Source organism: Telopea speciosissima, chromosome 8 (assembly GCF_018873765.1).
Source record: "Telopea speciosissima isolate NSW1024214 ecotype Mountain lineage chromosome 8, Tspe_v1, whole genome shotgun sequence".
In the NCBI taxonomy this organism is placed as follows: Eukaryota; Viridiplantae; Streptophyta; class Magnoliopsida; order Proteales; family Proteaceae; genus Telopea; species Telopea speciosissima.
Genome location: NC_057923.1, coordinates 6,027,493 through 6,039,895, shown reverse-complemented (window position 1 = coordinate 6,039,895; position 12,403 = coordinate 6,027,493). Strand labels below are relative to the sequence as shown.

Sequence of the window (12,403 nt, the reverse complement as noted above, 5' to 3'; positions counted from 1 at the left end):
GTGATCATCTAACCATATGGATAGGTGATCTGGGCTTGTGTCGCGTCTGACACTTTTGACCTTGGCCAGCCCATTGCTCATATTAATTAATGAAGGCTATGTTGGACTGGCCACTGCATGTGGACCACCTTGTGATCAATCAGAACCGTTCATCAAGTGGACTGTTTACCATACCTTTAGTGGTCCAAGCAACAACCATCAATAGGAATCAGAAATTTATATCTTTATGAATCATTTGAATTCAGTGGTTTAAATCAGATAAGAAAGGTCGTTTTGGCCTATCCTGATTCTGGTTGATCAGACCAGACCAGACCAGACTGATTCCAATCATGGTTTTAGTAATCAGTATTAGTGGATCTTTGTCTCCTCCAATTTCCTGCCCGGCCCAGTTCCCCCAGTGCTTGTAACAAGGGGGGTGTAATTACCACCCAACCCCTGCCTAGGTGGGGTCCACACCCCCTTATCACAGACACTGGGGGAACTAGGCCTGAAAGGGAATTGGAAGAAATAATTTTCCCAATATTGTTATCGTTATCGAGAATAATATCGATCTGGATTGGATAGATTTACCCTTGCTTGTTTTGAAAATTTGATTTTTTTTTTAAAATAGCATTGTTTATACGATCCACTGATACAGAATCAGTCAAGAATCAATATCAATCTCCACCAATACTGATATGAATCGACCGATCCGATACTGATTCCTCAACCATGATCCCAATTGAATCAATAATCCCTAACATTTTTTTGATTGGTAATAAATAATCCCTAACATCTACATACTAATTTTAGGGTTTTCCAGTCCAGTTCCAATCCATGCTTGATGAATGCCATTCCGTGAAGTCAGTACTACTCAGGAAAGGACAACACCACCACTGACACAGACATACAACTCAGTAAGTCCTACCCATCACTATTACTCTTTTTACTAGTTTCATCTTTCAAGCTTCAATTTCCCTTTTTGAACTTTAAATTTGTCAAAAAGAGTAAGGGTATAGCTGTCCATACAATGGAAATCAGATCCATATATAAACCCTTCTTCTATAGACTCCATTACACACACAAACATGTACTGTAAAACAATGGAGAGCTACTGCTACAACTACACTTGGTTTCCTTCCCAAGTACTTACCCTTATAACCACCATTATCACCTTCTTCTTTTGCTTCTCTAGTAGTACTACTGCAACCCAAACCTTCTCTAGAATCTATGCCTTTGGTGACTCTTACACAGATACAGGAAACACCAAATCATCCACAGGTCCAACTATGTTCCAACATGTATCAAACCTTCCTTATGGCACAACCTTCTTCAACAAACCCACTAATCGTTACTCAGATGGTCGTCTTGTGATCGACTTTGTAGCTGAAACCCTTAACTTACCATACTTACCACCATTCCTTGACAGAGCAGATATGGATACATCTCATGGTGTGAACTTTGCAGTAGCTGGTTCGACTGCCATTGATCATGAGTTCTTTGTGAGGAACAATCTCACTGTGGATAACACTCCAGAGTCACTCAAAACTGAGCTTCTTTGGTTTGATAAGTTTTTGGAAGAACAAGGTTGTGGTGAAGGAGCAAATACAAATAGTGATTGCAGTGAATTGTTTGATGATACTCTGTTTTGGGTTGGAGAGATTGGAGTAAATGATTATGCTTATCTCATTGGATCTCTTGTACCTACTGGTACTGTTCAAAAGCTTGCCATTGACAGTCTTTCCAGTTTTTTAGAGGTAATATCATTTTTTTGCTTTGTTGTTAATGGCCAAAGTGAAGTTGGTTCCTGCATCAAAACTAAATCATCTCCACACACACACACACACACACAAACAAAAGACAGAGGCAAACCATTCATTGACATTGAGCCACAGATGGGCTACCAATGCAGATCTCTCTCTCTCTCTCTCTCACACACACACACACACATACACAGACACACACAAAAAACAGGGGCAAACCATTCACTGACATTGAGCCACTGATGGGCTATAAATGCCTGACTGAGAATGCGATGGACCAACCAACTCTCTGCTTCAAGCCCGAGAGAGAAACCCAGTCCCCAAGTGGGCACTTTGGGAGGTTTACCTGAACGGCTAAACCCATGGTTTTAGTGCACGATATCGGAATGGGTATCGGCGACCTGCTTGGATAGGCTGTATCAGACAAAAATATCCCTGAATTTTCTTAAAAAATTGAGTTTTTTTAATCATTTTACCCTTTGTTTGTATCGTGCTATTGATACGGTATCGGTGGCTTGCAAAACCGATACATATCACCCGATAAAAATGATACAATACCGATACTTAGAACCATGGCTGAACCAATCTTGAGCTCAAAACTTGAACCTGACATGCGGCTAGATTTCTTCATTACTGAGTTCAGGGTTGGGTTGAGTTTAGGATATGAAGATCTTCTTACATTCATTTATGTTTATTTTTTTAATTTTGGTAAGACTACATTCATTTTATGTTTATGATCTATATTTATCCAAGAATGGGTGGAACTTGAAAGTTTTCCTTCTCCCCTAGTTCTCCACTCGTGAAGTGATCACATGATAAAGATCTAGGTCATCATTACCAAGGTCGAAACAACCCTCACCTTTGGCAATCTGATGGTGCCGATGCTCGTGGTGAAGGAGAGAGTTTTCCTTTACATTCATTCATCCACGATCTAAGGCTATCATTATTCCCCCTACTAGTTAAAGGTCTGAATAAACCCTACCACCACAATGATACCTATCCCACCCCCCAATTAATGCCAACAGTGAGGAAATTCCTTACACATTGCTTAAGGAAAGTTTCTTCTTTCACTGATGACATTAATGGAGGTGAAATGGGCGTCATTGCTGGAAAAAGTTATTTCCAACTTTCAACTAGAAGAGAGTAGGCAATAATGGTAATCAGATCATCGGTGAAACATTCTCTCATGTGAAAAAGAAAAAGAAAACTTTTTTCAATGGGTGGTTTTCTTTCAGCCACGGTGAAGTAGATTTTCCCTCACCGATAGCTTCAATGGGGGTGTGATAAGTGTCATAAATAGGGGTAAAGATATTTTAGACCTTCAATTGATAGGAAGAGTACTAATGGGCCTTAGATTTGTGGGTGAGTCCCTCTCCGTGGGAGAAGGAAAACTTTCTCCTAAGCAGTATTGACTTTTTGGTGTCTTTCATTTGACTAATGACCTAATTTTCTTACATCCACACTCAAGGGATCCTTATCGATGGGTTTGGATGGTGTCCATAGGTTATAGGGGAACAATGCGAGTATTATCGACCATTCATAAATATGGACAAACATTTATGACCATTAATGATTGTATTTTTTTTTGTTTCTATTTTCGAATAGTCAATAATACTCTCATAGCTCTTTATACCACATCATCCAAACCCATTGATCAAGGGTTACAGTGAAACTCGGTCCTTAAATAAATATAAAACCCAGCTCACTATAAAATACAAACTCACCTAAGCCCATTGACTATGGGTTGGATGGACCAACTACAGCCAAGATTGGGCTTGGGCTATAACACATGCTGCCTCCTGCCCAGTGCACCCAGTACACTTGATGAAGCAATCTTATATGCAACTACTTACTGAAGTAGCTTCTCCCAGTAATTACAATTTAATTTTCATAATGTGCCAAATTCCATGTTTCTATTGGTTGGCAGGAGTTACTGAAGAAAGGGGCCAAGTACATGGTGGTTCAAGGTCTACCATCAACAGGATGCCTGGCACTATCCATGTCATACTCTCTCTTTGATGACAGAGACGACATGGGCTGTGTGGGGAGCGTAAACCTGGTGACTTACATGCATAACTCCCAGCTTCAAGACAAGATTCAGGATCTCAGGAAACAATTCCCTAATGCTGTCATTACCTATGCCGATTACTCCAATGCTTATCGCGAGGTGATGAAGAACACTCGCAAGTATGGGTTCCAGGAGCCCTTCGAAGCTTGCTGTGGCTCTGGTGGTGGACCATACAACTTCAACTTACTTGCCACATGTGGGTCACCAGCTGCCTCAAGAGCTTGTTCAAACCCTAGCCAATTCATCAACTGGGATGGTGTCCATCTCACAGAAGCCATGTACAAGGTCATCGCTGATCTGTTCCTCCATGGTGGATATTGTCATCCTTCATTCAGTGACTTGCTAAGTAGAAAAACCCTTGGGAGCTGAGAGCTGACCTTGTTGTCACCAGCTTATATGCCATTCTCAGTGTGAAATCTGCATCTACTTACTACTTAGAAAATTACACTAGTATAGTTCAGTGTACTACCCTGGTCATCCTAGAAGATCTACAATATGTATATTCAGTGTGCATCATTTCAGGTTTTGATATATTTCTGAGTTGCTGCTCAACAGGGTAAGCCAAGCCTTGGGCGCCACAATCAAATCATACAAGTCTGATTCATCAACTCAAAACCCATTTGAACAGGATTTTTTTCCTATTCAACCAGATAAAGCCAAAAAAGAAGGCCCACAATCACATTATATGAACAATCTGAATTATCACTTAATTTCCAGCCGAAAGGGGAGGAGAGAACTAAAAACCTTCTCAGAACAGGTGGTTCAATCAGGTTGAAACTTCACTCAGATTCAACACATTGACTTGTCTTCGAATATGGTGGTTAAGTTCTCTATGAGAAAATGTAGACATTCATATAAACGCTAAACATCATCATGAGATGCTCCTGTGAATCAGTAAATTTTAATAGTTGGATGAATATGTAAAGTACATAGGATCTAATAGGAACTCACTACTATCATGTCACCAAGATGCTTTGAAAGAACACAGCTTGATGTGCTTCATCCCTTTGATGAAGCAAGAAAGCCAGATTCCCCCCCCCCCCTCTTGGGGTACTCAGAAGGCCAGCAATTTGAATGCACTGGTCGTTTCTCTCTTTATCTGTAGTGGAGGGAAGTACAGAGAGAAACGCAGTGAAGTGGAACAACTGACTGACCGGAATGATCCATGCATGCGCCTGCGTGTAGAGAGTCCCCACCTTAATAGAGGTTCCTGCTTGTAGCCAAGTGCTATGGAGCTTTCAGAGCTAGTTAACAACGAAATAGAATAAATTGGAGCATATCTGATGTTAGAAGTTCAATCAGAGCGAGCTAGGATTTGGATACAACAGAATTCTAACTTCAATCAGAGTAAAATAACCATTAAATACACAGTAATCTATGATTGCCACAATTATCATTCTTTAAATTGAGCCCAACAATCATCACCATAATGTTTAGCATCTGCATTTTCACTGCTAGAAAGAATATTACATGACCAAGTGCAGACGACCAATGTAAGCAAAATGAAATACAAAGCTTTAATGGACTTCACCCCTAATTCATGTGTACAGAACCAGAAGATCATTTTCTTACATCCTGTGTAAAGATAGCTTATTTCTAAGTTCGAATTAAAAATACCACCCCTTACTTCTAGCTTACCAATCTAACTGATTGGCTTCACAGAACATTTGCAACAGATTGGCTTTACAGAACATATGCCCACTACATACTAGCTTCCTACTTGGTTTATGGAAAGAAGGAAGCTTTTCGTACATCCTCAAAAATGAAAAACGGTAGGAAGCTTCAGTTGCTACTATCTTTGACCTAATGTCTCTAGTTGTTTAAGTGTCCAATGTCTCCATTCCTAACTACAAAGGATAGAAAGACATCAACCCAAAGCAACAATAATAAGCAGAGACGGACAAAATAGACATGCAGGTAACACTTGTTCAAGAGGAAATCAAGTTTTCTACAAAATCCTCATTTTCCTTGGTTTCTTTGCCCACCCACCCCAAAAAAATTGGATGAAGGAACCTGAACCCCTCTAGACTGTTTACCAAGCCTCCATTCCCATACATCGAAATCTAAGATATCACCCAAATATAAGATCCTTAGGTGGGGGATTGACCTTGAGAGGGTGAACAACTATGACATGTTGCAGAGAAGGCCATCTGGGTCACTCTCAGAGACTGCCTCAGATGTGACTGATGTGTGGAACAATGAGGAATCTATCAAGTTACCTCTTTGTTCACTGTGACTTTGTGAACGAGGTATGGCACCATTTCTTTGGGCTCTCCGGAATTTGAAGGTCTTGTCCTTTAGACATTCTCAACCTGGTGTGGTATTGGGTCAATCTCTTTTGTCATTTGGAGGGAAAAACTGGTGGGTGTACATCCTAATGTTAATCCTGTGGATTTATGAAGGAGATGAGGAACGACAAATTTTGCAAGAATGTGATGAGAACACAAAGATATTCAAGACTGTTGTGATATGGATGCCGCACTAGCCAATAATTCAACACAGCTTCAGAAGCATTTCTTTTGAAGATATTTAAAGAGAAAGGTGTGGCTGGTCAAACAGAGAGCAAGTGGAGGTGGTGAAATGTGAGCAGATTCCCTGTGATAGGAGCAGCTATGGCAATCAGGGCATAATGGGATTGGAGGGGTATGTTTTAGATTTATAAAGGTAAAATTTTGATGGTATTCTCTGCTCCATTGAGGAAGTGAATTAAATTAAAGCCATTACTCAGGGCCTGGTATCTATGCTACACAGCTGTGGACTCATCGGGTGGTTGAGGCCTGAGGGTGACTCCATCTTGGTAATCAGATGGATGTCTCAGAATACAGAGATCCCATGGACATTGGCAAACCCAATTAGGATAGGTCTTTCTACAATCAACAGAACATTTCACTTAATTGGAGGCTGAATCTAGAAATTATCTAGCATACTCCTTGGCAAGAGATAAGTGATGCACACAGGACCTTATCCAATTTTATGAGGTGATGACAGTTACCAGTGAGTGAAGCATATGATTACCTGTGGATTTTGTACATGCATACTCCATATTCTGTACAGTTCTCTCATTGGCCTGGTGCACAATAAAAAAATTTTACTAATCAAGGAAAAAAATAGCCAACCATCTCGAATTGGCTTTTACACCTAAAGAGGTTCAGGTATTCATTTGACCTAACCTAAATGGGGGGAGATTCAAGGAAGTGAGGAACCATCTAAAATTGGGTTTTACATAAGATGGTTTGGGGCGTCACAAACTAGGCAATTAACTGATTTCTTGAAAGAAGCCAAAGAGGCTAGGACACCCTATTTGGCACTCATTAGGAATACAACTAGTTGAGATAAAATGAAACTTGAGTTACCAATAAAACAAACAATAGCAAGTAATTTTCACAAACATTGGGACCTCAGGCCTCTCTGTAAAAACATGAACATCAGCCATCATATGAAATCCATTAGAATTGTGCTCAGCCACCAGGTGAGTATTTTAAACTGCCAGAAAAGCCACCTTTAATGAAAATTTTCTCATGCCAGGTGGAAACTACAGTCAAAACAAAATAAGAATTCAATAAACAATGTATTAGGCTTCTGTATCTGCGGGGGAGGGAGGCAGTAGGCTGCCAGAAAAATTAAACAGGTCCACACCCAACAAACTCATCAAAGATGGCATTCACTGTGCAAATGATTTCTTATGAGTTATAACACAATCAATCCTAGTTTTATAGGACTCCAGAGAAAAAAGTATGTATACTCAATAACGCTAAACAAACAGAGTGGAACTAATAGTTCGTGCAAACAAAAGGGCACCAACCACATGTGACCGGGACAGATTGGTAAATCCAAGCAGGAGCTCCTTTAGATGTATTTTCAAGCATGGAGACCCCATGGAAGGTAAATGAAACTTGTCCTGTATATTTCCACAAGAACTGAGTTAAAGTTCCATAAACACAAGGAATGTTATCCATTTCATACATCTAGCTTTTATTTCATTATGATAAACATTGACATTGAGATAATTCAACATTGTTTGTCCACAGCTAGACTGTAGAATGTGCATAAACTTTAGAAACTATTCTGTTAAACTGAATTTAGTTACTAGGTATAAGATATCTTCAAATTAATGACACAACAATTTCTGAAGAGTGTCAAAACCAGAATAATCCTCTTGACTCATTTCGGTCATATGCATATCATGAAGATTTTAATTTTAACATTTTGTAATAGGTTTTAACATGTTATGTGTGCAATCCTTTGTTTTCTCCAGCACAGCCAAACCCTTTCTTTCTTTTCCTTTTTCACGACATAAGTTCCACTAGACAGAAGCACCAGAAGCATAACAACAGATATAGCATTTTGAATCTTAGAAAACATGATCTTTAAGCAACCATGATCAATTATTAAAAATTATACGATACATTTTATCATTGTAGTTAACAATAATCATCATTATTATTGCTGCAGCTACTTATCCCACCATTACTACCTGTGCTGACAAAACAATATTTTATATTACTGTAACTATTAAAATAAAAAATGCATTCTTATTCTAATAAATGAAACCATATATTCTAGTTTTGTTATGGTTCATCTCTTATTTATTATAATCCATCTTTGCTTGTTTTTGATCATCTAATGTTGTGCATGCCAGAGCAAGGAGTTGATCATATCTGCAACATGAGTGACCATAGCTAAACAATTTGTTCCCTGACTAAGAATCACATAACCAGCTTTCTATAATTTGTCATAATTAAGGTTTCTTAGAGGTCATTTATAGATGCACTAGAGTGGCACCAAGCCATCCTGCCATCCCACAAAACATATAAATAAAGGCTTAAAGAGACTAACAAGCATACCTGCCACAATTCTACAAAGAAGGAATACATACACTAGAGTAAAGAAATAGTACAATCAAATCTGATAACCCTACAGATAAATGCATTAGGATTTCCAGGTAAGATTTTGAACCAATCTGCTATTTCAGAGATTTGTGAAATTAAGAAATACATGTTTTAAGACCAATCAGATTGTGATAACCCATTGTTCTATCCCCTGTTTTAATAGTAACAGAAGATATTAGTTAGTTACGATGCCATTCATAGTGAATACGCTCCATCTAGGCAAATATAAATTATTTGGATAAGTCAAACTTTCCAATAAAGGCCAATAAATTGTTCTCCAGAAGATACACTTTAAGAGCTTATGCTTTTCATGTTTCGATTCCACAATCCTCCTTAATTGAGGAAAGAATTTTAGCTGGGAAGTTAAATTGTTTCAGGAGGTACTCAATAAAATACTTATATTCTAACTGTACCCCCTACCATTTGAAACCTTGGTTGCTCATTACAAAGTTATGACTTCTGTGTTGCCAATGGTGATACTGGGTAAGATACCTATATTACAATAAAACCTCTAATATTCAAAATCCTGACAGTTCGTAACAAAATTACAACCTACGACCAATGGTAAAATTCAAGTGTTTTGAGTACAACATGTATGCATCGTATTTGGCATGAATAGAATATCAAAGGTTTTGAAGATGCAAACAAATAATGATATAAAATTATGCTGGTAGTTGCCAAAAAAGGATTGCGATGATCTTAGGGGATGAAAAAGAAGTTGCATAATTATTTGTCCAGTGGATTGGATCCAAATTCTGTTTCATAAAACTAGTAATAGCATACCCCGATGGAATTATGAAGGCAGCACAATTAGTGGCGGAGCACTATCCAATACCAAGTTATCAAAGGAACCTAGTGCAACTACTCAGATATAGAATATATCACCTAGGCCTAATAAAATTCATGGATCGGTTGCACCAATGTCATCTTTCCTCATTTCAGATGAGATTTTTTTTAAGCAGATCATCATGTAACTGTGGATGAGCTTCACAAAATATATTATACAACAACTTTTACAGCCTAATATAACCTTTATTTGTTTCATCATGCAACTTCATTACATGAAAAGGGGAAAAAAAAAAGGGGGGGGGGAATGGAACAGAGAAAACGAGTGGAATGTGGAATCTCCAATTTTTTAAAAGAGATTCAACTTTCATTCTTTTTTGGTGCCTCTGTCTCTGAGGCTTACACAGTTCTACACAAATGTAAGGGAGGAAGGAGATTATTTGATGTCTTAACTAGGAAATTTTTTCTCACCAGACTCTGTTTACAAGCTACGGTCGGCTTTTCTTTTTCTGTACATCAGATTGGGTACCCTTTCTGTACATTATTCTTCCGATCTCCCTTTGATCAGATTAGGTACTCATAATACACTAAGAAAAGGGTATCTGGAATATCTTTTGGCAGCTTATCAATATAGAGGTAGAACCGCAATAAGTCCTCCATGGCCACTGTTTCTTTGTCAAGCATATCGCTGTTATTGGTGAGAACCCATAGGTCTCCTGATTTAACTCTCTTTATGCTACCCCGGCAAAATGGGCAGGACTCTGACCTTGTATTCCTATAATTTAGAAACATAGCAAAACCAATGTCAATAGCAAGAACTTTTATTTCTTGATTAGTGAGCCTTCATCAAGAAACAATTTGAAAATAAAGGAACATGGCTTTATAGTTACCAGTCATGGTAGCAGTTAATGCACATGGTATGGCAACAAGTTGGCAAAAGCATCTTCGTGCATGGCTCCATGCAAATGCCACATTCATCTTCTCTCTCCAAATCCATATCAGAGAACTTCCTCTTTTCTTCCAGTCTCTTTCTTCCAAACATCTCTACGCTGCAATCTCTCTCGTAAGAATCACCATTGAGCTGTTGTAGAGAGGGCAATATGACAGCTGCAATAATTTTTTTTCGGCTTTGTTAGGCAAGCTCAAAGAGAGAAGAGCCAAGAACAATACCATTAGAATATCGGCAAAAGAAGAGAAGTACAAAGTCAAAGTTTACATACCATAAAATTCCCCAATTGTTGCTTTCCTCCCATGCGAAGAAATGCTAGGCCTCCCATCTTGATATACCTGTTAGTCCAAGAAAGGAACCAACAGCCAACACAAAGCATGAAAATCCCAATTATGTCAACTTCAAATCAGCATTACATATTAGAGAACGTAAAGAAATTTATTCTTTTCCCCAAAGACAATCAAGTCTGATTGAAGTGTACTACTACCCTCCCTTCCTGATTTCTTCAAATTTGCCGGGATCTGTTAAGAGTTTGACAGGATGTAATGGCAGCTAACCTTGTACACCAGTATGTTGAAGAGGTTTAGATATCTCTGTAGTAGGCATGCACAAGAGAAATCCATCCACTGGAGCAGAAACAGAAACAAAGGAGTCAAGTGGCTGTAAACTAATTTCATTTGAAGACGTGCACCACCTTTGGCTCTTGGAATTGATGCCGCTCTGCATTCACAGAAGAACACTTTAGCTTTGTTCAAATACCATCGTATACCAGTCTATAGAAATCTAATTGAACCATCCATGCATGAAAAGAATTGGCCAGAGAAAATAGAATTAGCTGCTGCAGACATACTCGTCAAACATGCAAGCCAAAGTCCCCAAATTGGTTTGAAAATAGTGCAAATCCCAAACAAGAAAACAACAATAAACGAGAGAATATAAGCTTCAACACTGAAATTATGTTTCATTACAAGATAATAACCACAATTACACAGAATTAAAAACCCTTAATCGGAAAAACGGAATAACAGGAAGTCGAATTATACTTGCATGATGAACTAAATAAAACATTAGCTATTAAATAAAAAAACTCCTTCAAACCAAAAGCCCATTAGACTGAAATGCTGAAATGAGAAATTAGTACTATTCCAAACCTTAAATTGTCACACTCAAAACTCTATGCATATGCACTCAAGAAGCAGACGGGTGGAGAAGCAAGGGGATTAGGAAGAAGGAAATAGATAAATATTAGTAAATAAATTCCTTAGAAAGGAGAGAGGAAACTCACAAGGTATTGGCAAATTGTATATCGGCTTCCAGGCCCTTAAGGGACTCCTTGTAAGAGGACTTGGCAAGCTGATTATACAGAGGCTCCATCTCTTTCCCCGACAGATCTTCGTCTTCGGAAAAGAACATTAAAAAATATATGGGTATGAAGAAGAATCGCTTGTGGAAATTAAAGCTCAGAATGGATTAGTTTTTACAGTAAAAATCCAAAAAAAGGTACTTTCGCTGTCCTGTGGTTACCAAACGAAACTGATGATTGTAGAGAAACAGCAAAGGTGATTGCTTTTAAAATCTGGATGAAGGTGTGAGAGCAACTGGGCTTGGTTTTTTGACAACCTAATCTCTTCCAAAGACAACTCAGATATGAGAAAGAACAGAAAAAGAGGGAGTAAAACGGTTTATGGGGTTTTGATTTTTGCAGTTTCGTTTCGAATTGAGCTTCTCTGCTTCTCTCTTCTTTGATTTCTCTTTCCCTTCTTGCCTCCAAATACAACTTGGGTGTTGCTTTAGCTTTTCCTTCCCTTCTGTGAATCGTTTTGGTCAGCAAAGAAATCAAGGATTTCATTCCTATTTCTATCTTTTATCTTTATCTCTTCGTTATCTTATTAATGAGGCGTTGTGTTATCTGTTTGTGGGTATAAGACGGCATCATTTATTATTATTGAGTCAGAAATATACTAATAAA

At 38.4% G+C, this 12,403-nt stretch overlaps 2 protein-coding genes across 3 annotated transcripts; one reads left to right on the top strand and one right to left on the bottom strand.

Annotated features, from left to right (window-relative positions):
* The first annotated feature begins 1,051 nt into the window (after nt 1-1,051).
* LOC122671918 (GDSL esterase/lipase At3g48460) lies at nt 1,052-4,375 on the top strand. Of its 2 annotated transcripts, none has more exons than XM_043869406.1 (2): nt 1,052-1,733; nt 3,667-4,375. In XM_043869406.1, exons 1-2 carry the CDS (start codon nt 1,068-1,070, stop codon nt 4,177-4,179), a joined length of 1,179 nt encoding a protein of 392 aa, XP_043725341.1. In that variant the 5' UTR covers nt 1,052-1,067; the 3' UTR covers nt 4,180-4,375. The 2 variants fall into 2 exon arrangements, with proteins under 2 accessions (XP_043725341.1, XP_043725339.1); XM_043869404.1 differs by having other exon boundaries at nt 1,052-1,736; nt 3,670-4,375.
* Nucleotides 4,376-9,838: 5,463 nt separating this feature from the next.
* Nucleotides 9,839-11,927, bottom strand: LOC122670371 (E3 ubiquitin-protein ligase AIRP2-like). The gene is made up of 5 exons (XM_043867218.1): nt 11,720-11,927; nt 10,992-11,154; nt 10,706-10,772; nt 10,376-10,592; nt 9,839-10,260 (listed from the first exon to the last, which is right to left on the bottom strand). The coding sequence occupies exons 1-5, from the start codon at nt 11,845-11,847 to the stop codon at nt 10,050-10,052; spliced, it is 786 nt and encodes a 261-aa protein (XP_043723153.1). The 5' UTR covers nt 11,848-11,927; the 3' UTR covers nt 9,839-10,049.
* Nucleotides 11,928-12,403: the final 476 nt, after the last annotated feature.